At 41.8% G+C, this 27,798-nt stretch overlaps 1 protein-coding gene across 6 annotated transcripts; it reads right to left on the bottom strand.

Moving 5' to 3' along the window:
* Nucleotides 1-721: 721 nt before the first annotated feature.
* On the bottom strand, nt 722-27,798 carry UBE2G1 (ubiquitin conjugating enzyme E2 G1). 6 transcript variants are annotated; one of them, XR_012631746.1, is made up of 7 exons: nt 27,529-27,798; nt 12,390-12,492; nt 9,261-9,358; nt 8,010-8,188; nt 4,185-4,308; nt 2,401-2,592; nt 722-2,069 (listed from the first exon to the last, which is right to left on the bottom strand). XR_012631746.1 is itself a non-coding variant. In XM_074890609.1 (7 exons), exons 2-6 carry the CDS (start codon nt 24,605-24,607, stop codon nt 4,222-4,224), a joined length of 495 nt encoding a protein of 164 aa, XP_074746710.1. In that variant the 5' UTR covers nt 24,608-24,810; nt 27,529-27,797; the 3' UTR covers nt 722-2,069; nt 4,185-4,221. The 6 variants fall into 6 exon arrangements, 4 of the variants coding, with proteins under 4 accessions (XP_074746710.1, XP_074746709.1, XP_074746711.1 ...); XR_012631745.1 differs by lacking the exon at nt 2,401-2,592 and adding an exon at nt 2,191-2,226 and having other exon boundaries at nt 27,529-27,797; XM_074890609.1 differs by lacking the exon at nt 2,401-2,592 and adding an exon at nt 24,580-24,810 and having other exon boundaries at nt 27,529-27,797.

Raw genomic sequence — 27,798 nt, 5'->3', positions numbered from 1 at the left:
ATGCCACTGAAATTCTGCAAATAAAGGGTAGCCAGCTGGTGGGCAAGAAACCTCCTCCCAAGCACTTTCAGACAAGCACTCAAATGGGAACTAAAATCAGCTATTGTGTCTGGGCACTAACAGCTCTGAAGTACTGTGTGCATCTGCCAGCCTACATGAGCAGCCTATCCAATTAAAAGCAAATTTAACTAAAGATTTCTCAAAATAATTAGTTACCAAATATGTAAATGTGGACATTAAGCACATATATATGTTTATCTGAACCACCTGTAGGAGGAAGGAATACCCTTATTTGTAAGTCATCTTATACTTAAACGGCTTTTTTGTCCCATATGGCTGTCTTGCCACTAATAACTGTCACCTCCTTCCACCCAGCCCACCCCACAAGAAACCTGTAACATATGCCTTTTAATATATGCACATTGCACAGCAACCTGAAATGAAGTCAAGCCAGCCAGCAAATTAGTACTGAAGGCTTCTTACAAGGTGACTCCTTAACAGTGGAACTCTCCATTTATTAGTGGGTTACGCTGTGCTGTAAAAAGCTGCGGTAAACCTGTGACAGAGCAGAGAACAGTCAAGTAGTTACAAGTTCCTCTATAAAGCTTCAGTGGTAGAAAGGTATTTCAGGTAGGCTTGGAAAACTCTTTGCTACCAGATACTCTGAGATTAGTATTTGCTCACTGGAGGGCCAAAGATGGTTACAATAGGAAGAAAGGTGTGTGTTTTGTTTGCTTTTTAATCATTTCAAGATGAAATACAGTATGACAAATTCAACAAATGTTTGCTGATGTTGTTGAAGATTTCTAGGTAAGATGTGCTCCAGCTGCAGTTACCCTTCCTATTCAGATACTCAAGACAGCCAGTTTGACACATTATTATTGGAAAAAATTATATTTTGGAAGAACTCACTACAGAAGGTGACAGAATTCCAAAAATCAAATTACATGAAAATATACATCGCAATTTTCTTTGTACATTAGGTGAGGAAAACGCTGAAGTAGAAGGCAAAGAATATGAAGGGCCACAGAAAAGAGAAAAGGGAAAAGGAGGGAAACTATTTTTGATACCAAACCCAGAAGTTAGTCATTTGAAAGCCTACAGATGTGCATGCTTGAACTCAACCTTGAGAAAAAAAACCAAGCCTCCCCCACACACACCCCACCCCACAAACAGGCAGTGAAAAAGGCAAAAAAAAAAAAAATTCACCCATAAAAACAGCTCATTCCTATCTTGGACTAACTTAGTCAACTGAACTTCCAAATGAAAGCGCTCAAGTCCCTTGGAAGTTAAAAATCCAGCAGGCTGCTCAAGGGTGCTCCATGGCCAGTTTTATTGCTATACCCAATTCAAGAAGTGTGTGCAATTGGGTTTAAGAAAGGGGTGGGGGGGAAAAAAAAAAAAAGCACCTTTCAGTTGACAAAGGTCATTACAAAACAAGACACAAATAATTGGTATCAAATCCTTTCAGGGTTTAGTTAGGAAAAATTTAAGTTCTGATGGGGGAAATAAAAGGGAGCACATTTCCAAAAACAAAAAAAAAGAGATACTAAACTTTAATAAGCAAGAGATTTTAATTAAGCCTCAGTGGGTCAAAGGAAAATTAAAAGGGGGGGAGGGGAAACAACTTTATCCTGGTTGGTTTTAGTTTGACATGCTTCACAAGTTGTTGTTGGTTTTTTTTTTAAACTGCTAGGAAACAATGAACAGGGAGAGAAAAACCTGCTAAAATCTTTAGAATTTACACAATTCTATTCCTAACTACAGACAGCATTATTTGGTACAATGTGTATTTGTGGATGTACATGAACAGTATATATATTATCCGGATCATGTTGTGCTATGTACACATCTTTACAATTCTTCCTGAAGGTTAAAGCAGTTCATTAGATTTCAAAATGTGTAATCATCGTGTGTTGGCACTTGTTAGGCTCTTGTCAGCATTGATAACTGGCATGTTTTATTGCAGCCCAGTTCCAGCCAGTTTGCCAACTTGTAACAACAGAAGTCCAGCAATAGGTGGGTAGAGTGCAGGAAAAAAAACAGTGCCATGTTTCTCAATTGGAGACCTACAAAGAAATCACAAGTATTAAAATAAAACCCCTCATCATCTTCAATTATTTTAAATATGTTAAATAGTGTTTCAGGCTCAAGCAAGATAATCATTACTTGTTCAAGAACTTTACATACCTCTAAACAGAAGATGCATAAATCCCAAATCATCACCTGAGAAAGACTCGAGTTAGTTCAGCATACTGTGTATCCAAGCTCAACTATCAGACTTTCAGGCTCCTGTTACTCATGTTGCTTGTCAAGTGCATAGTGTACAGACGTTTGATTATTCACACATAGGGCTAAACACTTGTAAATTTATCATTGAAACTTCCATGAATCACTTACTGTGAATGATGGATGCTGCTTCAACAGCAAAGTGCAGCACAAAATGGCACAGCAGTGCTTCATTAAGCAGTAACACCACAGCTACCAAGTCAGAGTGTGCTTGTTTGAAACCAGCTATATGGCCCCTTCTCATCCAATTCATTGCCCATCACTTACTTAGGAGGAGTCACCAGGACTTAGAAAAGCTTTCGCCTTCCAAAAAAAGCAACACAGCCAATTACTTAAATATTTGTCATGAGCATTGTTTCACTATGGCCAAGTTTAACATGGCAACAGAGCGGAGGTTAGTTAAGGATACTCTGGAGTGTTACAGTTACTCCCTTTCTCCAAGACAGAAAGAGCTGTCAGCTGCATTACAATTCTTACGCTCTAGTTATAGGCAGTTGTACAAGACATTCAGTTCCTTTGCTTAGTCTTTTGATCAATATTAAGCATTTTTCATGCTTCCTCTCTACTGGAGAAAGTTCCGTTCAATCAAAATATTTCTGCAGAGAAGAGATACTGCAGTACTAGTTTGTCACAGATGGAGCCTTCCCCCACCCCCAACCCCCACAATTCTTACAAAAGTGTAAGAAAGGAAGTATCTCCTGTACAACCTTGGTGAAGAAAAACCCAGGAGCATTCAGTAAGCTGTTCTAGTTGTTCAGACAGTACAACCCCTTTAAACTACATACAGTGCCATTTCTCCCTCCCCAACCCAAAGCTAACTAGCACATGTGGGTTTGGGCTTCTCCAGCCAAATGGGTCAGAGTAGTTTATCTGCCAAACCAACCATTACGAAAAGGCAGCTTCAACATGAAGCTCTGTTTTGCTTTGAAAAGAATTAGTGGAAAATTATTAGCTATTTGAGGAAGTTTTTCCTTGGCATACCAAGATTAAAGTGACCAAAGGCCATGTATTTAAGGGTGACATTTTAATACAGTTTTCTACAAGAACTTACTGTAAAAAAAAAAAAAAAGCCCCATTAAAACTAGGATGGGATTGTTCAAATTAGAGTAAGCATCTTGAGTCAGAAACTCGTTTTTAACAGGGTGGCATAAAGTACAAATATCATGTCACCTACTCTCAGGTTAAGACTTGTCCATGCTCTTCAGCATCCAAACAGAATACAGCTGTTATTCTGAGGCTATTCCTAAGCCTTCTTCAGTAAAAGTTTTCTGAGCTGCTGAAGAGAATACCACCTTTCTTGATATTATTGATGGGTAATATCTCAATTTGATCCTTTCTGATATGCTAACAGACTTTCTATTAAAATTCCCATAGATACCCCTGAAGCAGTCCTTTCTGAATGGTTCCTAACAAACTCACTGAAGTCTTATTTAAAGCCTACATGCAACATGCCACCAACATCTGCAAGATAAACACATATATATCTATGTATGAACTTGAGATAGCAAGACAGGATGCTTTTAAGATTCAAACAAGCGTTCTTCACAATAATGAACAGAAAGAATGATTACTCCCTTCTATTATAGCTCTAGTAACCCCTAGGTGCTATTAATAAAGCAGGATGAATATTGATAAAGAGAATTTCAACTCCTGAACAGCAAAAATGCAAGAGTACTAGAGAAGTTCCCCAGTCATGGCAGAAGGGGCTGTTACTGCTCTTGAAAACTCTTTTAGTCTTTAGTATCACATACAGCCAAAGGACTCCACTGAGATCATGCAGCTGAGAAGAAAGATTTAGGTTTTTTGCTTTTGAGGAAAAAAAAAATAAATCCAGCAACACTTAGGCAGGAAATCCTCAACTCAGGTAACTGACTTGTCTTTAGAAGGATACTTACCCTGAAAAAAGTGAAGCTACTAGCTGCTGAATAAGTGTCACTCAAAAGCAGTTTCTTGGCTTTTTCTTACACAGCGGGCAACTTTTCTTTTAAATTCTCCATTTCTGTCTTCTCTCCATTCTTTCTGTAATTGAATAGACAGCTTTCAGATGTCAGTCCTATAACAATGTACAAGTTCTAGGAAGACTCTTGGTGTTTATGTTTTCAGACATTAGCCATCTAGTCAACACCTAAAATTGCTTACAATCACTGAGCTAGTCACTGAAAACCTGTGACGTTCAGGACTTTTGAAAGCTTGCTCTGAGTCTCTATGCAAGCTGCTCACAAGACAGTGAGGACACAGCCTTTGCCAGTTGGATTTTAGGCATTGTCCAAGACTAACCTGGTGGCTACCAATATTTCACAATGTCTAGCCTGACATCTATTTACTTCAGCCTGCAAAGCAGCAGCAAACTCAAACTGTAGACCAAAACTACTGTTATGGGTTAGAGAAAATGTCTTTAACTGCAGTGATGAAAAAATATACACAGCTACTGTGGAGCCAGTACTTATTCTGAGATTTTTTTAGACAGTTTCAACTCAATCTAGCCAGGACACTCCAGGATAGAAATACAGAAGTCACGGTATTCAGAAGAGACACAGCAGTGTCCTTAGAAAGAAAACACCTCCTAGTTAGATATGGCTGCAAGATACTGGCTCCATGAGAAAGACCTTAACAGAATACTCAGCACACCTATGGGGACGGTCTCTGTGACAGGTATGTGATTTCAGAAGTGCATAGATGAAGAACAAAGATAAAGATGAACAGGAAGATAGGCAAGAGGTAAGTCCAAACTCGGAGGTGTCCACACCATGGTATCACAAAAGCCTACAGGAAAAAGCGCAGCCAGTTTTAAGTTTTTTGTGCCAGCCTCGTGATGAGCTCAGATGAAAACACAGGAGCATCACATGATGTGACCAAGGTTGACGTGTTGGGTACTGCCTTACACTTAGGCAAGAAGTGGTGGGAAAATATGAAGAACCCCTTATTTTATGAAATAAGTTCTACAGTTCTTAGTTTTTGATATAAGCAATATATTCTTACTGCAGGGGTGAGGAAGCAACCTAGCACACACCACCTTCTCACCCTCTACTTGGAGTGAAGTTTGTAGCACACGAGTGAGAAAAAGTTAGGATAACTGGCATATCCTAACATTCACCACCTCCAAGCTCACCTAGCCAGTTACCATGCTGCAGAGCCCAGCATGTCTTATCTTTCCAGTGAAAGCACAAATATGGGTACTAATTAATTTGTTCTTTTTCAGCAGTTAACACAGCAAGCATTTGGTTCCTTGGATTGGGATATAGGACAGCTTATACAAAATGGCTTAAGGCCAAGAAAAGCATTGAATTTGTTCCCTCCCAGCTTCAGATTCTTAGTTTTTGTTTCTACCTTTTATATTTGTAGTTCTATGAAGCAAGTGTTCAGAATTGAATATCAAGCAGTTTCCAGTTTGACAGCAATTTCTCCAAAACTCTTATCTAGGGGTCATGAACTGTTCCATTTGCTTCTCACAGTATCTATTCAGGCTCCTGTCCCTCGTTTTAATCCCAGTCCAAGAAACAGTACTCCAACATTTTTCCAGGACGCAGGTATATGCCCTGCTCCTATAATGCTGTGAACTGCCTGTAACACCTTATTCTCTAGGCTCACTTAAAACTAGAAATTAATGAAAGCAGACAAAGTATATTTTAGTAACTGCCAAATACTGTTGCTGCAGTAAACCTGTACTTAGTAAACTAAGTAGAAGACACCTTGATAGCAGCTCAGTATAAAGCACATGAGCTGCTGATTCTTCATTACCCTGATGAGTATGTTCTGGTTAATATGAATAGGATGCAATCTACAACCCAGCAGGAGATGCAAAGCTGCTCAAGCAGCACATTAAGTTACTTGGAACATCTAATACCACAGTCAGAAAAATAGTTCCTAGCATCTAAAGTGATGCCTCAGTACTGCCTTCACAGTTGGATTTGGATTTAAGTTTTTGTTCTTTCAAGTTGGGCTAGAAAATGTTGTATTTCCTTAAGACATTTTCAAACTTTACCCTAAGGTTTAGGTAAACAAATTCATAGTTTTCTAATATCTCTCTCTGAGGAAAAAAAAGAGGGGAAAAATAAAAATCAGTCCTGAAGTAGCTGGCAGAGAGTGGGGCACAATACAGAAAGATTAAAAAGCTTGTGATGCTAGGAAGGTGACAAGCATAGCTAAAAGTATAAGCTTTCTCCAGTGTTAGGTCAGCTACATTCAACATACATGAGTTTGTAAACTGAGGAATTCTAATTGTACTTTTAGCATTTCATTAATAACTTGCTCCTTCCAGTGCTCTCAGGTTTGCCAGCAGAAAAAGTCCACGTGTCCTGGGTATTTGTTTCCACCAGTAACATGACACAAAAATGGGGGGTCCAACACTCAAAAGAATGTTGAAGGAGGGAATTCTTCACTACAACTTTTTGTGTGTGTTTGTTTTAATTCCCATTAAGTTTGTTCCACATAAGACTATTCCCATGATTATTTTTCAGCAGAGCTCAACCACCTTTGGAAATACTAGCAGCATAGTAGATCAAAGGCTTCAGGAAACTGAAGTCCCACCCACTTTGGGAAAGTATAGTTAGCTTGACAGAGCAGGGTAACATTCCTCTAGAAAACTTTGCATCTTTGATTGCCATCTCCCTTTTCCTCACTCCCCCAGTTAAAAGACCTAGAACTTCTCTTTTGTGAGGGGATAGCACATATTAGTCACTGCGGAACTGCAATTCAAGAGTAATTCAAAGTAAAGTATGTTGGCGTATCTCAGATGAATGGGGCCTGAAGTCTGTTCCCCTACTCACCCGAGAACTGAGAATTTTTTCCCTCCCCACCACAAATAGTTATTAATCTAATTGCTATTCTGCTATAAATGCAGCTCTTCTAGAGAGCTGATAGCTGTGTTTATACACCCACGCAGAATAGGCCACGCTCCAGAAACACTATGCTGCATGAAACATTTGCATCTCACTTATGACAGAAATCTTACTGCAGATTCACCCAGGTCAACTATAAACCAGACCATTCTTCCCTACTCCTTAGCCATTCCAATCTGGGACAACTTCCAGAGTTGAAGGCCAGATGCCCAGTGAAGCCTTCAAGTATGTTCTCAAAATACAGACCTACAGAGTCAAACCTTCTGCTTTAATCCATGATTCAGGAAGGCTGCTGCAGAGAGGTGTATGCAGATAGTCACATCGTAATTATACCGAGGGACCCCACATTTTCTCCTTCCATTCAAATCAATAAATCTGTTAACAGGTTATGTAATTTCCAAAACAAAAATTTTGGTTCATTATACCAACATACTAGGAACAAAAAAAGGTTCCAGAATATGTTAACTTCCGCAGATGAACTTAATGACAGTTGTGACCACTATGTGTATATAGCCACACAGGATTTTACAGCCAGCTTCCTTAAATTTTGCAAGACTAAAGGAGCTGAGGTTTATCCATTAAGTATCTCTGTGCACAAGTTATTTACTATAAATAAATGCATTATTGCATAGCAGAAATTAAACCACTGCCTCTGAAATCTGACAGCATCTTTCCTTTGCAATCTGTAAGAAATCTCCCAAGGGCTAACTAGTAATTCTCTTTCACAACATGACTGCTTTTCCCAACAAAAAGGTAGCCTTAGCCTGTGATATAAAAAGTTCTTCCACAAGTTACTGTACTGTTTGTCAAACTAGAAGCAAACTCCATTGCAAGTTTAGGTTTCTACACTGAAAACAACTGGCAGACCAAGAAAAATCTTACCGCTGCATCAACATTAGCAGGAGAATCACCATTGGGATCTGCCAGCATAGAAATAACACTAATCATTATAGTTTCCACTGTGTGAATGGGAAGCCAGCGTTCCTCAGGTTTTTCATAGCCATATTTGTCTTCTCCAGGCTCATGAAGAATTGAAATGCAGACATCGCCATTCTTGTCAACTACAAAATAGAACAAGGCATATTTCAGTAATGAACAACACGCTGGCATTTCTTCAGAATAGTTATGGAACTGTTAATCTTCACTCCAGCTAGTTTGAAAACATGCTAGTGAAGACACTTTATAAAAAAGGAAAGTAATTAACTATTACAGAACACAATCTGTAATAAATGGGGCTTAGTGGAAGTCTGTTATTATGGCTGGACTTCCGGCAGAGAGGGCACATGGGGGGAGGAAGAAATTCTAACATCATGCTGCAACTTTCAAGACTATTTAGATAGGCTTCCACTAAAGCTTTTTCTGTTAAGTTCAGCAAACTAGAGAGTGACTTTTTTTCCACAGCAACAGCATCAGCTGGATGTTACTGCAATATATTGGAATATGATTTAGGCTGCTGGAATTAGAAACTGCCTGACAAGTACTCTGATATTTCCAGAGCTGAAACCAACACAGCATCAAAATATTCCCCCTGTCCCTTATGATCGGAGCACTCTGCTGGTCTCCTCCCAGCTTTCAACATCCACAACTTCAATAACATCTTTAGAAACTGAAGAGCATGCCTCCTTCCCAGTAAAAACCTTCTTCCATTTTATTTTAACTCTCATCTATATCCTTCAGTCCATACGTAAATGAAACATTATGAGGAGTCTTCTTTGGAGAGACTAAAAGATGCTGTTATTTCCTTCCATGCTTCAGTGGAGATCAAACTTGGGCCTTCTGTACTGAACTACCAAGTTAGTAATACTAAGATGAAACATGTAACAAAAGGCAGCTATAGAAGTCAAGTTTCAACTCAGACCAGAATTTCGCACTTAGGAAAAAAGAAAAAAAAACCCTGAACAGTTACCAAGAACTGTTACCAGCTACTTTCAGTAGCTTCTGAAAATACTTTAGGAGCAGTCTCTCAGAGCAGCACTATTAAAAACTCTGCCACGGTTATTACTTCTTTATGAAGTGAAGATGGCAAAATAAATGCTGAGTTTCATATTTCTAACATGAACAGAAATGTAATTTGTCTTCATTGCATTTTAGTTCTTAATTGCAAAAAGAAATTGAAACTTCGACATTTCTTACCATTTGGATGCCAGATTTCTGTGATGAATTTCATTTTTGGCGGCCTCAGTGGATAGTCTTTTGGAAAAGTAAGATGAGCCTTGAAAACACCACCTTCACTGGGGAATCAAAAATATCTTAGTAGAGTTTCTTGTAAGCTTAAGCTGAAGATTGGAACTTACTGATATATCAAAAGCTCTAAGTTTACCCCTCACACAGCTCCACATGCTGTTGGTAATTAACAGTACCAACGTTTCCATATGCAATGCAAAGAGTTTCTAGATTGAGAAGATCCTTTCACAAGATACTGCCAGTTCCCCAACACTATGTCTTTTTTAGAATTAGGATGATGTTCCAGAGGGGAAAAACCACACATACAAAATCAAAAAACTGCCAAGGAATTCACCATCTGAAATTACAACTTACATTCTTCCCCACAGTACATTTATTAACAGCAAAAAGAAAATATTGCCAATAACTCCCCTTCTCAAGTACAGCCCAGCAGATACCTGTTTATTTTATTCCTTTAGACACCTCAGTCCTAATTTCTTGGTATCACTCTGCAGCAGTGAGCCTCAGTGAAAAGTTACAGAAAGCTTTATAGTTGTGTCTACAGCATTACTTTGTAAAAAGACTTCCAATACTACCTTTTCAACACTGAGCTAAAGGGACTCAGACATGACAGTGAAGAGTTCTGCATTACAGTTACCCACTGAACTGGAAAACAGTAATAAACAAAAAACATCCAGTTTTTATGTGGAGTTACAGGCCCATATTTAATTAAGATAAGAGTCTGTTGGTGCTTTGGTTTTTTTAATAGCTAGGTTTCAATACCCAGGAATAGTCCCTTTTGAAAAATGTGAAGGCCTGTACTAAATGGAAAGCCTTACAGATGGAATACTTTGCTAATGAAAGTACTGTAATGTTTGCCCTGCTACTGTCACTCCTTGTAATTGAAGTTTGTAACAAAATTTGAAATTACAGACGCAGACATTACAAAAACTGGAACATAACCTCCAAAGAAGGTGGCATGAGATGTGCAGTATGACAAGCTACTCCTCAGCAGCAACACAGACAAAAGAGTCGGTGTAAAGACAAAGCTGTGCAGTGCAAATTTTTTTTTTTCCTGTATTTGTAAAGGAGTAGGAATCAGTATCCAAAGCCCACAGGCTACTAAGAAAACAACAACTTTTACAACCACTAACCAAATATGTGCAATTCTAGCAAGTGTCTCAAAAAAAAACACCCCAGACCCAAAAAGCACTACATTTAAGTGACTTGGCTCTTAGAATAAAACAGCTGAGGGAATCTGAACCCACAGCATTTATTTTCCACAAGTTTTAGAAAAGGCAGGCAGTTTCCAAGGAATCCTTGATCCTGGGAAGGGTAAGAATTCCAGAAACACTGGCTATTTTAACATCCATACTAGTCAAGACAAAGGAGAGTTACATTACATTTGTTGATAACCCCAAACCAGTTAAGTTCTTTCTTTCAAAGTGAGAAAATTCTTCCTTCCCTTTTTAAAGAAGCAGATCCAAAAATCTACTAGGCTGTCCGGCATCCCTGGTTGCCCCTCATCAACTACATATAAATACACCTCTTTTAATTGGATACACATTAGAAACCAGTTAACAAAATACAGCTGTCAATTAAGGGAGATCAGTGCCATTATTAGCAATATTCCTGATAAAGGGGTCTCTATCAGAATAGTCATGCACTGAGTCTAAAGTCTTTTTAGGTAAACTCAGAATAAATAAAGTGGAACCCGAAATGAAACTAAAGTTTGAAAATTTTAAGCTGCCTGGTTAAACTATTATGTTCTACTGCTGTCATAAAACAGACCAGGGAGGAAGGATTCAGTATACTACTACCCTGAAAAGCAGCAACTAGGGCCTGGAACAGAAGAGAGCTTATCTAAAAAGCCTCAAAAAGAGCTTGTTGAAGTGGGAAAAAATGCTATTGCAATTTTAGCATCTAAGAAGAGGTTCAATTACAAACAGTATTTCTTTACTGACAGCATTTATAAAATGGCCATGAGAATATTACGGACCCACTACAAGACTGCTCAAAAGAGGTCAACAGAAGTTGGAGAATTGATCTCATGCAAGACTTGAGAATCACAATATAGTGAGCTTGAGGAGAAGCAAAGCAATTCTATTACTGTGCTTAAGTACTTATTCAGAAGTCTGCGGACAGAGGTATACTTCATGTTAGAACTAAAATTGACCTCAAGTAAGTGTCACCAGGTTTTTTGTATCAGTAATTTACCACTGGAACAGCTTAATGAAGGAGAACAGAGTTCATCTTCAAGAGCTACATTTTAAACTGGCCTCTTCTGGGCATAGAACCTTTTCGCAGGAGCTAGAGTAGATGATCATCTATAACTTCTATGAGAAAGAGAAACTGTTCTCTCAATTAGCCAGAGCTCTTTTTTTTGTTAAAAAAACCCACCAAACCAAAAAACCCAAAACAAAACCACCACACTGCATGTGCCAGAGTGTTTCAGGTATATAGCAGTGCAAAAAGACAGCGAACTTGAAGTCCAAAAAAATAAGTTACTGTATGAACTGTGTAGTTGTGTGTTCAAATGTCAATTAAAGAACCCAGTCCTTAAGATAAAGATATAAGCTTTTTGAAGCCCACTGTGCAAGGTTTGCCAACAATTCCCATTTGATCAACACTGAAGTACTCTAGGTCACACCACCTGACAGGACTTGAGGCTAATTCTACGGTCTGCTGCAGTTTCCCCAACTGCATCCCTCTTGAATATTTTCCTACAATCACCAGCATGAAGTTGTAATGGTTTAAAACTGTACTAACAGCTAAACTAGAGCCTCGCAGCAGTAACAGCAAATAGTGGATTATACGTGCCTTTCTTAAATGTGTAAGAAAATAGAAGCTGTCTCTAAGTATAGCCTAGTCTTTCTCATTTCTACACAAGTACAAAGGGATTAGTGTTGCATTTTCCCAGGGGAGCAAAGCAGTTTAGAACTTCTACATAGCAAATTCAGCTATTTACAGGTATTTTACTAGCAACAGAACAGCATTACCTAACTTAGTATGAAGATTTAGGTTAACTTCTCACTTAGACCAAACTAGAACTAGTAAATCCGAGTTCACTTAAGTTTCTGTATAAGTATCAGTACTTACTATAGTGTATCTGGAGGACCAATAATAAGGACTTCCCATCGATAAAGATCATTGTCATCTATTAAGCCCGCTGAAAAGCCTTCCACTGGATTTTTGTTGAGCTCTGTGTAGGAAAAAGAATTTAAGAGTGACTTTAGGTGTCTATGATATGCATTCGCTGGTTTCGCTCATGCCTCTATAGTGACCAAAAAACCCCATGACCTTCCGTGATTTGGCGCCTACTGATGGATTTACGGCCTGGGTGAGTATCCTCAACTCCTTGCCACACCCAACAGCACGCTGCCAGAGCAGAGACCCACAGTCGGACTCTGTATCTACGTACATCATGAGCAGAAGGGCCAAAATAACTCAGAACTGTGGGACGTGGTGTCCTGAACTAGAGACCAATAGGTGTGTGTGCAAGTCTGAAAACAGATTTTCTACTAACAAAAAAGCCATACTGCTTTATAAGAACCCTGAGAAGCCAGATTAAACTAGTCTATCTTTAAACTCTAGAAAATGTTAACAGAAGAACAAAGTCACACTATGTTTTTATTTAAAAGTAACATCCTACTTCCCTTAAATGATTTTTTTCAGAATCTGAAAGCGTTTGAGACCTGTGCCCAGTGCATTCTGGAGATAATGATTTACTACATTCTGAACTACTAGAAGAAAGCATAGACTATAAGCTGTTATGCTGTTTAGGTTTTGGGTTTTATTTTTTCTTTTGTTTCAATTTTATCCACTAGTGATGAGCAATAGAGGATTCTAAGTTTATGGGCCACTTCATACAGTTACTGCCAGATAGAAGCTTATGTGGACTCTGCTGACTTTTTGTTTTCAGCCTGCTCCAGGAAAAAGCATAAGATTTGGAAATAAACACCTCAAATGAATTCTGCCTACAACTCAACTTGGGCTTGGGGGGAAGGGAAAGAACATTTCTTAACCAATAGCTTTTGGGTCAAAAACTAATTTAATTGCCATATTGATGTCAAATCGAAAGTCTTGATCCAGCATTTCCAACAGCACATCCAAAGTCCCGATGGATCTTGGGAATTCAGGACAGGGGAAGGAGAGAAAAAGTTATTCCTTCAACTGGTCAGTAATTTCCAAATTAAATCAGGGATTTTTTTTTCATTTGTTTTACAATTACTATTGTATTTATTTTAAATCCTGTCAGACATTATACAGCCCCCATTATGATATTCCACAGCACAGTTAATTTACACATTCCTGCTCTGCAGACCCAATAGCTGTATTTTGTGTTGATTTCTAGGCATTACAGACTTAAATTCAGTGGTCCTTATAATGCCCTCAGGTACATGCAAACAAACTTCAAGCGAGAACCTCATACCTTTATGGAGAAAAGGCTACCATTAAGTCCAAACTGATTTGCCCATAAGCTTGCAGTCACTGTTTGACAGTTAAGCTCTTAACTATTTAAAGCATGGTTAGAAAAATGCAGGAAGAATCAATTCAAGCCCTACACAGATGAGTCTAAATCCACGCAGGGAAAAGAAAGTGCTCAGCTCACATGAAGGACAAAGGTCAGAAAGAGGTAGATAGCAGGAATATTGACTTTGGCCATTGGTAATTCAGAGTCAGATTTATCCACAGAGATGACTCAATGCTAAAATCGCAAGAAATGTATTGGGGAAGGGCTTTTGGAAGCTGCTCAGCAGGGGTCAACAGATCAGCTCAACCACTCATTCTTCAAGTTGCAGGACAAAGACTTAGGTAAGGAAACCAAAAACTACAGCATGGTCACACCTCCACTAAGCAGAACAGTTTTCACCCTCTGGCATCTATGAAACTTTGTGGAAACAGCTGCATGAGCCCGAGTTCTACTTAATTTTAGGTGAAAGGCGCAAACAGACTAGCTAAGTGTCTTGCATGAAGTGAAGACTTTAGCAGTCCCTTACTACCTCCCTACTACAGACATTCCTCCAGCATCAGGTACTAAAAGTTCCACCACATTAGTAGTTGAATATAGCCTGCTTTTTCATGCAGGATTTTATAAAAAAAAAATATCTATTGCTTGTACAAAAAAGCCACCTCTGTTCAGGACATTTCAGTCATCCTTTCGTATATTATATTAGTACTGTAATACAGAAGAATATCCAGCACAACTACAGGAGACAACAAAAAGAGTGCAAATATTAGATTTGAGTATCTCACCTTAAGACTTTCAAACTTGAATTCAAGCCTCCAAAATACAAGTTCCCTCATTTCTGCATTTCCACAGGGAGAAAAGGGTTTATGCTGAATTCTGTGTAAACCGCTAAAACTCAAGCTGCTCCCACTTAGCTTCCTTATTGTTTGCTAGTTACCACTTCTCAATGATAAGATTGTAAACAAGCCTCCCAGAAGTTAAAACTCTGGAAAACTCAGCATGCTTCTATCTAAATATGCCACACTGTTTTCAAGTCAAGCATACATATTTTCTTCTCTATTTCTTGATTCATGCTATTTTCATTTCTTTTTACATCTGTCTCAGCCTCTAAGTAACTTTTTTTATCCTTAAGTCCTCTGAAATATTTTTCATGTGCTTGTTCCCATTGAAAGTCAGCTCTTACACTGACTCATACCTAAGACCTTGCAGCACTATATTGCTAGAGATCTTTGAGAAGGAATAAGATTCTGGGTGCCAACTCTCGTAATGAAGAAAATCTGTAAACTGTGTGAAAGGGACAGCCATTGACAAAAATCTTCAGCTACAGCAGTTAATGGAAATTTGCTCAGTAGATGTGGTCTATAAAGCAAATTACGACATTACTACTTTTACAGGAGGTGACATCGGTCTCTGCTTGTGAAAGGTTTTCATTTTCCTTCCACGGTAGCAATACAGAAGCATAGCTCAAATAGCTACTGCTTGCACAAATATTTTAACTTGAGGTAAAACAATGGACATAAGCTTAGGCATCTTCTCCAGTAGAGGTATGTAGAATTACCATAGGCAAGTTAAAATGAGCTTTTTCCATCCAGATTATTTGTGCTAAACTGAACATCTACTAATGGCTGGTTGGCAGACAGAAAAGGAAATATCAGGAAAATTTTGCACTGGGACATGAAAACATCATCCTTGGCTGCTTTACCATGGATAGGTAAGAGCTGCTACTCGTTAAAACTTGCAAACACTGAACCCTAGGGTTTGGTTGGTTTTGGTTTTCTCCTGGATATAGCCAATGCTGCATATCAGAAAAGTTAACTAGTAGTACCACCTATCTCTTCATGAGTTGAGACACACAGTAGTGAAATCCATGCACCAAAATCCCAAATGAATAGCGATGCCACCACGGCAAGAAAGGAGCACACACTCACTCTGCTCAGCCACAGAAGTCTGCTGCTAGGCAGAGGGACTGCTGCCCACCAACCCGAGCCTCTGGTGACACTGACACTGCCCTCCAGAAAATGAGACACCTGTTCTCTGCATCTGTCATTTCCCACCAGCTACTGTAGTTAACTACTTGCAGCCTGAATAGAGTTTTCCTAGATGAACACACAGATGATGAATACGCTTCCTAAAGCATAGGATTCGATTCCCTCCTCCAGGCAGGGAGAGGGGGAACAAGCTCCTGGTGCAGGTCCTCTAGAAAGCTCTGTTGAAGGGCTAACCCACAAGTCCTAGAAGAGAAGTCAGACACCTATAAAGAACTGAATACCTCCACATTATTTTTTCAACACTTAGTTCTTCTTTGAAATTTTTTCTTTAACTAGAGATACGCTGTACTTTTTAAACATAAATGAGTACATTAGCACACTTCCATCATGTTCGTGCCTAAGTAAGTGCAATTTACTTGCTACTACTATGTACTACACTCTATGGTTTAGTATTTCTGCCAGTATTTTCTGCATTTCTGATAGTTTAATATAATATGAAATTTTTCTTCCCAAAGAAAAAAATAAATTCTTACATTCAGTCTAGAAACAGTTTCAGGTAGAGTCCTTCGCAGCTCCAACAGCAGCTGACAGCCAAAGCAGCACAAACCTGGACAGCTGCCAAGCAGCAACAAACTGGGAACAGAATCCTGTGGCTGCTTATAAATTAGACATTCAATTCCTTTAATCCCAGTCCTGAACCAATACCTGATTTGGGAGGTGGGGAAAACTAAAGGCCCATAATCCAACTGAGTTGTTTAAATCCAGAACAGACTTTAATGTCCAATGCCCACCCTCCCACATTATCTGCCAGCACAACACACTGCTCCTTTAGTGGTTTAGCTCTTACTAAAGCAGAACTAATTTACCATTGCCTTAAACTTGAGCCAACACAGTACCATATACTGTGCTTCCAGTTTCCAGTGTTTAGCTTACACCAAGCTACTGATGTTCCCACACTCACTAAAACTGCCTTTACATAAGCCAAGAGATTTTCACCAATCCAAAAGCAAAACAGCGTCAACAAAAATGACTAAGCAGAAAGAGCCCCATGGCTGCATGTAGCAGCTATGTACGGCATCTAAACTTTTCAGCTTGACGATTCACCCAGCCAGCCACTGCATATGAACACTTCAGAGTATTTTAAGCTACATTACAGTAAAAAGCTTTCAAAAATATAAGCTTCTACATTATTTTTAATAGCAGCCTCTTTAGTAAGTTGCACAGTGGTTGACTTTTGTGCAGCCAGTGGATTGAGTCCACAGAGACCAGACAGCTGAAGTCCTAGCTAAGGCTTCTGAAGAAATCATCTAGCTGGCTTACACACAGTTCCCAGAACAAGTAGGCCATATTACAACTTTACATTTGCTATACACTAGGCTTGTTTTTTCTTGGCTGCTTTTTGTGAGTCTCAGCGCTAGTCCAGGAGCTTCTAACAACTGTACAGAGTGAAAATCCTCATTCTAGACTCCTCCATACCCCAAGTTGTGACTTCCATACAGTTATATTACTTAAACGAGGACAATCAGGATTTCCGAGACTTTCCTTTCTGCCTGCATACCCAGTTGTAAGTCTCTGATTCTAGATAAGGGCTAAGATAATGATAAAGTAACATGATCTCCTTGCACAGATGTATTCCCAGAGCCCTCCATATTATCTACTTCTATCACATTCTGTCTTGCTCCATAAGTTCATCCAAAAAGTTCAGACAAAACGTAGCACGAGATACGCACACACTCCTGGTAGCCACTTCGGCAGTGACAAGATAGCAATTAAGACAGAACAATTTTAGTCTCAGAAAGACATTGTAATTATTTTGGAGTGAGACTGAAGCAGTAAAGACAAACCTGTCTTAAGAGAAGATTCTACCAACCAGTTCAGTAGCAGCTTTAGATTTGACTCTTAACTTTAGCCTGGCAACTAATTTCCAGTGTTCCACATGTCACCCCCTGTTGATAAGGGCAGCGTTACAGACTTCTACAAATCTAGTTCTCCTCTCAGTTCAGATAATTTGTAGGGAGGTTGTATAATTAGCACTAACAGGCAAGTTGCCCACAGAAATCATCTCAGTGCAGTGCTACACAGCTTTGTGCACTGCTGCACCAACACACTTTGCTTGCCATCTCCTCAGCTACACCTGTAGAGCCTTCAAAGGATTTGCACAGCGAAGCAGTTTTGGAAGGATGGAGGACAAGGCTGGGGGGGGGGGGGGGGGGAGGTCTTATCTGATTTTTTTTTTAACTCCTGATCGGCTTTCTAGCCAGGACCACAGCTCAGCTCTGCAAACAAGAGGACAGTGGCACAAGCTCAAAGTGAGGAGGCAGAGGCTCCTATAACTGCCACTACAGGTCTGTGGATTAGGGTTATAGTACCAGAGAAACTTGACTAGAGACTGGAATTCTTTTAGTAATAAGGTGTCACATTATTCTCGACATAAGCTAAGAATCAAGTTTCTTGACTGTGTATATTCTGTAGCTCCATGTTCGCATGACTTGTGGCACACGTGAAGACAGACAATTAAAAGCTCTGGGTAGCTATTTAGTTGAAAACTGCCTCTGAACACACTAACCAGAAGTTTGCAGGTCTTTGGTACTGTCCCAGTTCTCAAGGAGTTTCCCATAGTCCTTTAAGTCCATGGAGGTGCCCACCAATAGACACTGTCGATGCTCCTTTAGGCATCAATCTCAACTTAAAGGTCTCAAAGCCAGCTCTGTCACACAGTCTCAATTAGACCACAGATATCCAGCTACTGATCTGACCTGCCAGCTGAGTTTACCTAACCCACGATCTGTTCCCATGCGCCATTTTACCTGAGAGTCATAAAGACAGAGATGACCCATTTGAGATGCTTTCTTTCTGCAGCACTCTTCATAGAAGCCTTCTGTGTACACACACTCAACCCAGTCCTCTTCCAACGTCCCATGCTTTCCATACACAGAAGGAAGGTCTCTTTCCCCCTCCCACAACGTGTTTGCCATTAAGCCAATGTCTCACTCAGTAACTTAAGTAACTGCAGAGCGCAGTGTGCCTACTAAGCCCCCAAGTCTTTTCTCTCAAGATGAAGGTGGTGTTCCAGTTACTTTCCTGTTCAAATCAGCTTCCACAAAACACTGGAAATACAAAACATACTGATGAAAACCTTTGAATTCCATAGTATCGTTTAAAGTTGTGAAACAGTTATGCTTCTAGAATTAAGGTTCTTGGCAGTAAATTTAGAACATACATTCAAAATAGTATCAGTCATGTAATTTTGGTAGAAAATTAGATAAACTGTTTCCTGAATAGCCCTCTCTGGCTAGGTTACTTGAAGCACACTGTGCATCCCATCACACCAGAATCGAGCACAGTTACATCACCCAGGTTAAAATGGAGGTTGAACAGGTCTACTAAAAAAACAAGTACCTTCCCAGTAAGGTCTGAATGTTGGGGGGAAGTGGTATGAGGAGGGGAAGAACAAGGATAGTTAAAAGGACTGGAAGAACCCTGATTCTGAAGTCCACATCTGAAAGGAAGCAAGTATCTCACCAGGACACATTCAGTGGTTTGCCCATGAAGAGCCAACTGCAGCACAGGGCCACATTCATCTATCACACTCAGTGTAACAGAAATGCCACTTTCATTTTGTCCTCAGTGTCTGATGCATGTTTCCACTCAAGAGTCAAACAAGTATTCGATGGGTACATGCATCTGCCTGTATTTGAGACGGTCACCCTCAGCAGTGTTCAACAGAGATCTTATCAGGATAAGCAGTTCCTGAGACTCCACGATTATCTCATCCCAAAGCAGATGTCAAAAACAGGTCAGATGAATCACATTCTACATGCACTTATTTCTCTCACCTACAAAGAAGCGTACAGAGTTTCAGATGTCTACTGCAACAACTGCTAGAATCTGGCAAGAAAAGCATCATCCTAGGTGCCAGTCATATTAATGTAGTTGAGTTTAGCATGGGCAGCAGGAAAAGTTAATTAACTTCTTAACAGCTGTTTGCAAATTACCAACAGACTGAAGCTACAAAAAAATTCCATCCAAGTATCTTCTGAGCAGTCACATACACATCAGTCATGAAACAGCACCGCTGAACAGAGCTAAGAGCTCTCAGATGCATGTGGTTTAAATCTATGGACAGGAATAGAACATTATTCTAAGAAATCCACCAGAAAGTCTGTATCACAAGACTATGCCATAGTGAGATGTTAATATCTGAGGAGTTAGTTCATCAGACGCTTTCCTCATCATATGCATAAGTTGTTGTGTAAGTCAAGGACACTTTTCCAGCTTGTTTTCTCTCTTGCTTATAATATGAATAACAGGTTTGCATATCCCAATTTGAGCCACATTGTTATTCAGAATTGTTTTAAGATATTTCTCTAAGTGACTCCTGACAGCATCACCCTTTTAGATCAGCACCAAGTGCAAGCCAGCTGAAAAAACAGCCAGCTTGACCTACTAGGTGTTGTGATGACTGCATGGAAATAGGTTTCCCTTAACTAACGATTCACATACAGAAAGACCGTATGTGAAAGCCTTTATAAAGGGTTTCTATCAAAAAGCCTTTACTATTTTTCTAAACCTGTACAGGCCCTGCTGACATCCATGCCCAGGAGACCAGTTATTTTTACAGAATCCTATTTCAACTGGATTGCTATACTTAGTGTTCTTACAAGGTCTGGATATCTGATCTCTGTTCCAGCCTTGGACCTGAGTAGGACGGAGAAGCAAATATGAACATTTACACTTGCACAGTAGCCTAAAGCTCAGACCTACTAGATTGCATAAGTGAAAGATCTTGCCAAGACCGGTCTACTGACCGATATCCACATACCACTGAAAACTGAAGCAGAGAACAGGTGCAACATTGTGACAGCAGAGGCCTGCATGCAAAGTTTTACCCAGATTCTGTTCCCAGAGGTTGGGACAAAAAGCACAGTGCAAGTTTCAAGAGTCACATGCCCTCTTCCTCACTCAAGTCACCTGCTCTTCTTTCTCCAGGCATCTAACTTCACACACTCATTTCAATATTTGGTTAGTTCATACTTTGAGAACAGCTGCCACCTTTCAGTTCAGTTCCATTTCATTAGAACCCAATCACTATGCTGGAAACAAAATGCTGTATCAAAACAGAAGTTGCATTAAACACATCAGAGGAAGGAAATTCAGCAGAATGCCTATTTGAGGTAAACAAGTTTTACCTATGAAGTTAGCTTATTGTCAAACTGTTTAGAATAGGGCTTTGGGGGAACTAAAAAACAACTTGTACCAACTGCAAAAGGGACAAAGTAATCCTATCTTAATTGAATATGCATGTACTGTTTCAAGACGTTCTTGCATTATCAAAAAAATCACGAAGAAATACAGAAGAGTCAAGGCAGAATCAGTTATAATTACAACGTGGTTTTATTTGAAGACTATTCACTTAGTATATCCTAGATCAGTTCCTCTTAAACCAAAAAAATAAGGAATTTATAGCAAATCAACAAATCCTTACAGTTTACAGTTCTGCAACAGATAACTCTTTAATACTAAAGTTGGAATCACTATCAATCACACAGGGCAAGACATTTTAGTGGGATTTGGGTGATTTAACATCTCCCAATAAAGATCTTCTCAATAAAGCGGGAATTCTTCTAATGAAAGCGTTTTCCCAATAGGTATTAACTTTGCTCCTTATTGCACAGGACCTCCAGCAGTGTTCTCCCACTCCCCTATTCTCCAACAGAACAGAATGAAATCACTTTACACTCAGATCCAGATATGTCCATATTTTGGTTTAACTTACAAAGCCTTGTTTGGGGGGGGGCAGAGAAGGAAAGAACTCATAATTTATGGTAAACTTAGTTCTTCCCCTGAAAGATTAGTAAACTGACCTACCCAGAGCCAACTGGCTGTTGGTAGCCGCCCCATCAAGGAGTAAGCTTATGAAGCAGGTTGCTACTGCTTCATCTTGTTCAAGCAACTGATTGAGTCATCAAGCCCCTCCATTCTGAGGTTTACCTAAACCTCACTTCCCGAAACTGCCAGCATCCCTGAATCTTCGCCCTTGCAACTGCTGCCATAAATACTCTTTTTCTTTGAAGAGGCAGAGTTCAGCTCATTTCTGCAAGAGGAACATTTGAAAAGCTAACATATGCAGCTAGTAAAGTTTGCCACAAGTCACATCCATTATGTTATTTGCAGTGCAGCAGAAATTCCAGCTGCTTGTACTGCTCAGACTCTAGTCACTGTAACAAGGCATGTGTTTTAGCAATGACATTATCTATATAGTCAGCAAGACGCAAGCTAACTTTGATGAGTCTGTCAACACATCCTCACAAGAAACAGGATTATCTTATCTGCTGTAATGGGGCCCTACACTGCAGGAGCATTAAGGTGAGTGGTACACACATGCTGTATCTATAAGCACCCCAAAAAGCATCAGAGCAACGAAGATTGACGGTTATCTAAAAACATGAATGACTTCTTTTAAAAAATATGCAGGGGGGTTATAGCATTTTAAGTGATGACTGAAGTTAAGTCTGACCCATGCGGGACCTTGGAGTCCTAACTATTCAGGATAATACAGAATACCACTGATCATACAAACAGACCTCTCCAAGAAAGCTAATAGGCAGACTAGCATCAACTTAATGCTTCAGATCAGTGCCACTCAAATGATTAGCTTGTAGACAAACCTACTGTAAGCCAACAGCCAGTACTCAACTGTAAACAAAGGCTTCTTATACCACCAGCCACCCAAGAGATATGCTGTCTCGGCTTCAATCTATAGTGATCTTAATTCTGTAATTCCCTCAGAATTCACTACTCAAATATTTTGAAAGTAAATCCTATGTAATTGCCAGAAATTCAACTAGCTCAACATTACACTGCAAGATTTTTCCACACAAGGAAGTAAAAATTGTTGAACTGTCACACTAAGCATTTAACACAGTTTTCCAACTTGTTAATTTTTAATGAGACATTTTTTGCTTTGAAATAGGAGCTGTATACACTTTAAATTGAAATAATGCCATGTTTGTCATGTTTGAGATAAGTATTAGTGTGGGGTTTTCTGTATCCTAAGTTGGAGAATATTTACAACACAGTACAACTTTGGCCAACAAAGGCACGGTTATTCCCCTGCTTTCAGTGATCCATGTTTATGTTAAAGAGGACTCGCACTTCTGGTTCCACTGTGCACTACCAATTTAACTGCATCCTCCCTACATGATTTTGCTGGTTGAACTAGACAAGTCTGCCTACTCTAACAAGTCTCTGTGTCAGCAAGGATTTGGCAGAAAGATGAAATAAAAGCATTCAGAGAAATGCCTCAGTCTGCAAAACCCTTGGGCTTGACCGCTCTGGAGACTGGAAGAGAAGCTTTACACTCTCAGTTGTCTCCTGCTTCTTTCTAAAGAGCATAAAGTTTTGGGGCTGTACAGAGAACACAGTTAATCCTCTACCCACCTCCCTTGGGGGGGTAAACTCTGCTAATCTAGTGAGATACCAATCTACATACTTGCTGTTGACTTTTTTTTGGAAGTTCAGAGGCACTTCATTCCTTTAGTTTTTCCTGCACCTTACCCATAAGAAGAAACAGACAGGTCATGGCTTCTATTTCACATTATTACCAATCCACAACAAAGTACCTTTCTCCTTCAAAAATAAAAGGACATCTATAAGAACAAATATGTTTATTGAATTTTAAGTATTTCCAGCATCTGCTAGAGCTTACAATTAAGTTGATTTGAGAAGGACCAGCCATTTAGCTTTACAAATATCCATAGACTAGCACTCTAACTGGCTTTGGTAGTCAGAGATCCCCACATTCAACACCTTCTTTAAACACTTGGGAAAAAAAAAAAAAAAAAAAGAAAACATATAAAAACTACCCAAAGTTCTGACTATCTTGATTTGAAATGTTCTTGCACCTAAATAGGGGAAAGCACATGTCAATATAAAAACAGCTACTTGTCAATACAGAAACAGCTACTATACTAATTCCCTGGTGATATAGCTCAAAATTTCATTAGCAAAGGCACCATTAAGCTACTTAGTATTTGGAGGGCAAAAAAAAGCAAACCAAAAAACCAACCCACATCTAACTTGAAGTTACATTTTGTGACTGTCACTAAATATCCCTTCTCTTAGAGCATTATCAGCATCCAGAACATGCCACTTCAGTTGACAAGCATGTTGTAGTTATGGTGCTGTGGTACTAGTTACCTGCTCAAGTTACAATACAAGCCAGCTTGCTCCAGAAAAAAAATGGAAATCTGTCTTCACTTCTGGGAGCAACCTAGGATTGTCAAGTTTTGTTCTGTGTATTTTTAATAAGACCCTTGGTTTTAAGCCTCACTGACAAACAAGAAGGCTTACCAGTTGACCTTCACTTTAATAAAGTCTTCAAGAATTAAAACAACTCATTGAAGTGCTACATGCCATAGATACCCATTCTCCTCATAATGCCTTTATTAAGAACCAAAGCATATGGGAGACAAAACAGGTAACTGTTCTGAGAACTACTGTTTTACATTCCTTTCTCCTCCTGTCATTGTTTTTTCCTCTTGTCACTGAAAAAAGCTATGAGGGTCTCGCCCATTAAGAGATTTTTATATTCCTCAACTGCTCCACCGTTATATGGGGCTTCAGATTCTCCCTTCAACCTCCCTTCGCTTCTGGATGTCTTGCTCCAAGTCTAACAGCTCTGACTCCAGATCTCTTATGCTTGAATAATGCTAATTTGACAAGTGAGTGATCTACAGCAATTTAAACTAGTTTAGATCACATAACTCATATCCACTGCCTGTTCACTGTCCTCCAAAACCCAACCACTAGGTACAACCCAATGACTCACCACACTTGATATAATGCAAAAGCTGCATGTAGCAGAAGGACTGAAGTATCAGCCCCACCAGGGGAAAGAATACCACAATGCTGATTTTTGGTTTGAGGTAGAACAAGTAGTGTGGGTGTAAACAAAGGGACACATTGGAGCAGCTGAGACTTGGAAGAAGACAGTCAGCAGTAGGGAAGGAAGATCAGACATCATGAAGCTCTCAGTCTCTGCATTGCGACTTCAAGTAGCCTGCCATCAGAAAAAGCAGTGTCAGAGTCTAGTTTCAGCTCAGTTCAGAAGTTCTTAGGTTATCACATATGGAAGAAACTATTTTCTTTCTCAGGTCAGATACTCCACATGCGACTTTTGAAGAGTTCAAGACTCTTCTTCAGTACTCACCACACACCTAAGTATGCACACTCACAATCACTTTTAACATGGTTTCAATTTTTTTTTTTAATACATGTAAAAGGGTACCAGAGGCACCAACACCACCTAAAACACAAAAAACCCACAAAAGACTTGCATGTTACATGCAAATGGTTGCAGTACTTGAGTCAGTAAAGTTGAATCAGTATCAGTAATAGGGGCAACTGGAAAAGCTTACCAGTTTTTACCATTACACATGAAGCCTTCAGAAGACTGAGCACAAAGGTAAACAGAAATTAACCCCCAAATCTGACAGTCTACAAGTCTACTTATATATCCAAGCAGCTTGTGCTTACAGAAGGTCTTAAGACCTCACAAGACAAGGAAAAAAACTACACAACAGAAGCTGACTGGTAACGCTTATTTCCAAGAAGCTTCAACTAAATGTCAAACTTTCTTTCATGAAGCATAATTAAGTCAGTTAAAAGAGAAATTCCAGACAGCTGAAGAACTGTATTAGGTTACCAGATGCTCATTTTTATCACGTTTGAGAGTAACTATTCTACACTACTGTTTCCCTAGAGGGATCATTTATAGGAAGGAGAAGCTTCGCATCAAATCCAGTCTGGAGCTCCTGTAGTAAGCCTACACCTAGTCTTATTAGCATATCCGGACACGCAGACACCTCACTGAATGTCAGTAACAACTTCAGTAGTTACTACGGCATTAAGAGGTGCATGCTTATGTTCAGGAGTGCAGTTGCAGTACATGTGAGATTTTTTTTTTTTTAAAGAATATCACCTTAAAAGGGGTAGAAAATCCTGTGCTAATAGTTAACTACATTGAAGTTTCTCAAACTTATCAACTAAAACCAGAAGATAAGTGCTGCAGATGCAACAAACGCATCGTCTAGCTTGCTATACCTGGTTACGCAACTTCACCTCCTTACTGCTAACAATGTTGTTTTCCACCCTCACGCTTTCAAAGACATCTCTGAAGTCTCAGGCCAAAATCCTCCTCCAGGAATTCCTGCGCCGCTCAGTGACCCCGTCCCTTTATACGGCTCCTCGGCAAACTTCAGCCAGCGCTGTATTTGCCCGAGTTTAGGTACACCTAGCACACATTTCCTTATCTGGGTATGAAGCAATTTTTTACGTAAGGACGAAAAAGGCGATCAGAGTCGCCCAAGGTGCCGGGCAGACCTGTGCGTTTTCTCGAGGGGATGCCGGCCGCCGAGAGGCAGGAGGCGGAGGGCGCGGGGTACACGTGCGACGGGTGGAGGGCGCGGTGGCAGCCTCCCCGCCGCCGGCTCGTTTCTCTTTAAATCTGGCAGCGAGCGACACATGGAGCTGCATTGTGCGCCCCGCCGCCCGGGCGGCCCCGCGCATGCGCGCTGCGGCCGGGCCGGGCCGCGCCAGGTCCCCTCGGCGGTGGCGGCGGCCCAGGCAGGGCCAGCGCGCGCGGCCGCCCGCCCGCCCGGGGACAAAGGGAGGGGGCGGGGGCGCGGCGACTCGCGACGCGGAGCCGAGCGGCCGCCCCGCGCCCCTCCGCCGCGGGCCCGGCGCTCCGGCCGTTCCTGTCCCCGAACCCGGTTTCCCAACTCCTCCTTCCCCGCACCCGTCCCGCCCTCTCGCCCCCGGCAGACCCCCTCGCCCCTCCCTGCGCCTCCCCCCCGCAGCACGCGGCGGGCAGCCGCGTTCGCCTCCACCCCCCCCCCCCCCCCCATCCCCGCCCGGATCCCGGTGCTGCCCGGTCCTCCCCCCTCTCCCCAGCCCGTGCCTGCAGAGCCCCTGACTCTTCTTCTCCTGATAACAAAGGGAGAAGCGGCCTCCCCGTCCCGATCCGCCCTTCCCGGCGCAGGGCACGGGAGGTGAGGGGCGTGGGGGGGGGGGAGCCGAGGAGGGGAGGCCGGACGGGGGCACCTCAGGTCCCCCGAGGAAGGTGTGTGGAGCGGGGCGAGTTACCCCGAGCCTGAGGTGCCGTTTCCACGGCGGGCACCGTCCCTCCTCCGCTTCTTTTCGGTGCCTGACAAACATCCCCTCACGCCGCGGAGACTTCCCCGCGGACATGCCCCACGCTGCGGGGAGGAAGGCTCCGACTCCTTTCTCCCCCACCCGCCCCGGGAAGACAGGGCCGCAAGGGACCCGGGAGGCTGCCAGGCGCTGGGCGGGGGGGGGGGGGGGGGGGGGGGGGGGGGAGGCGGGGGGAACGGGACAGGCGAGCAGGGCCGCTGCCAGCCCCCACTTCCCCGGCGGGACGGGGGCAGCGAAGGAAACTCTCCCCCCCGCCATGACGGTCCTCCGCACCCCTCCCCCCGGCTCCCCTGGCAGCGATCGCCAGCCAGGCTCCCCCTCCCCCCCTCGGCCTAGTTCCCTCAGCTCCCGGCTGGGCAGGAGAGCGGCGAGGGGGGGCCGTAATCTCCCCTTCCCCCGCACCCCCCCCCCCCCCCCTCACTGGCCGCCCGCCCCCTCCCCCGAGCCGGCGCCCCTTCCCCCACGGCAGGCCCCGGCCCCTCAGAGGCCGGCCTCCACCCCCCTCCCCACCGCTCCCCCGCCGCGGATCGCCCCCCTCCCCGCCGCCGGCCGGCAGCCCGGGTACCTGCTAGTTGTCTCCGCAGTAGCAAGGCGGACTGGAGCTCCGTCATTCTCCCCCTCTCTGCCCGGGGAGGGAGTCCCAGCGGCGGCGGGGACGGCGCGGCTCCTGGTGCTGCGAGAGCCCGAGGCGGCGGCGAGTGGCCCTCAGCCTGCCCGCACCGCGCCCCCCGGGGGTCTGGCTCCGCGCCGGCCGCCGCCACAGCACGCAGGGTCCCTGGCAGGGGCGCGCGGCCGTGGCTCCGTGCCGCCGCCGCCCTCCTCCCTCCTCCTCCTC

The sequence above is a fragment of the Strix uralensis genome, chromosome 20, assembly GCF_047716275.1.
Source record: "Strix uralensis isolate ZFMK-TIS-50842 chromosome 20, bStrUra1, whole genome shotgun sequence".
Taxonomy (NCBI): Eukaryota; Metazoa; Chordata; class Aves; order Strigiformes; family Strigidae; genus Strix; species Strix uralensis.
Note: the sequence above shows the minus strand (reverse complement) of the source record. Positions and strands in the feature narration are given on the sequence as shown.

Excerpts from the sequence above, each read along its gene's own strand:
- UBE2G1 (XM_074890608.1), bottom strand. The coding sequence starts at position 27,574 with ATGACGGAGCTCCAGTCCGCCTTGCTACTGCGGAGACAACTAGCAG. Across the intron at positions 12,493-27,528 it reads ACTGCGGAGACAACTAGCAG|AGCTCAACAAAAATCCAGTG; the intron begins GTACCCGGGCTG and ends TTTCCTACACAG. Across the intron at positions 8,189-9,260 it reads AGAAATCTGGCATCCAAATG|TTGACAAGAATGGCGATGTC; the intron begins GTAAGAAATGTC and ends TCTATTTTGTAG.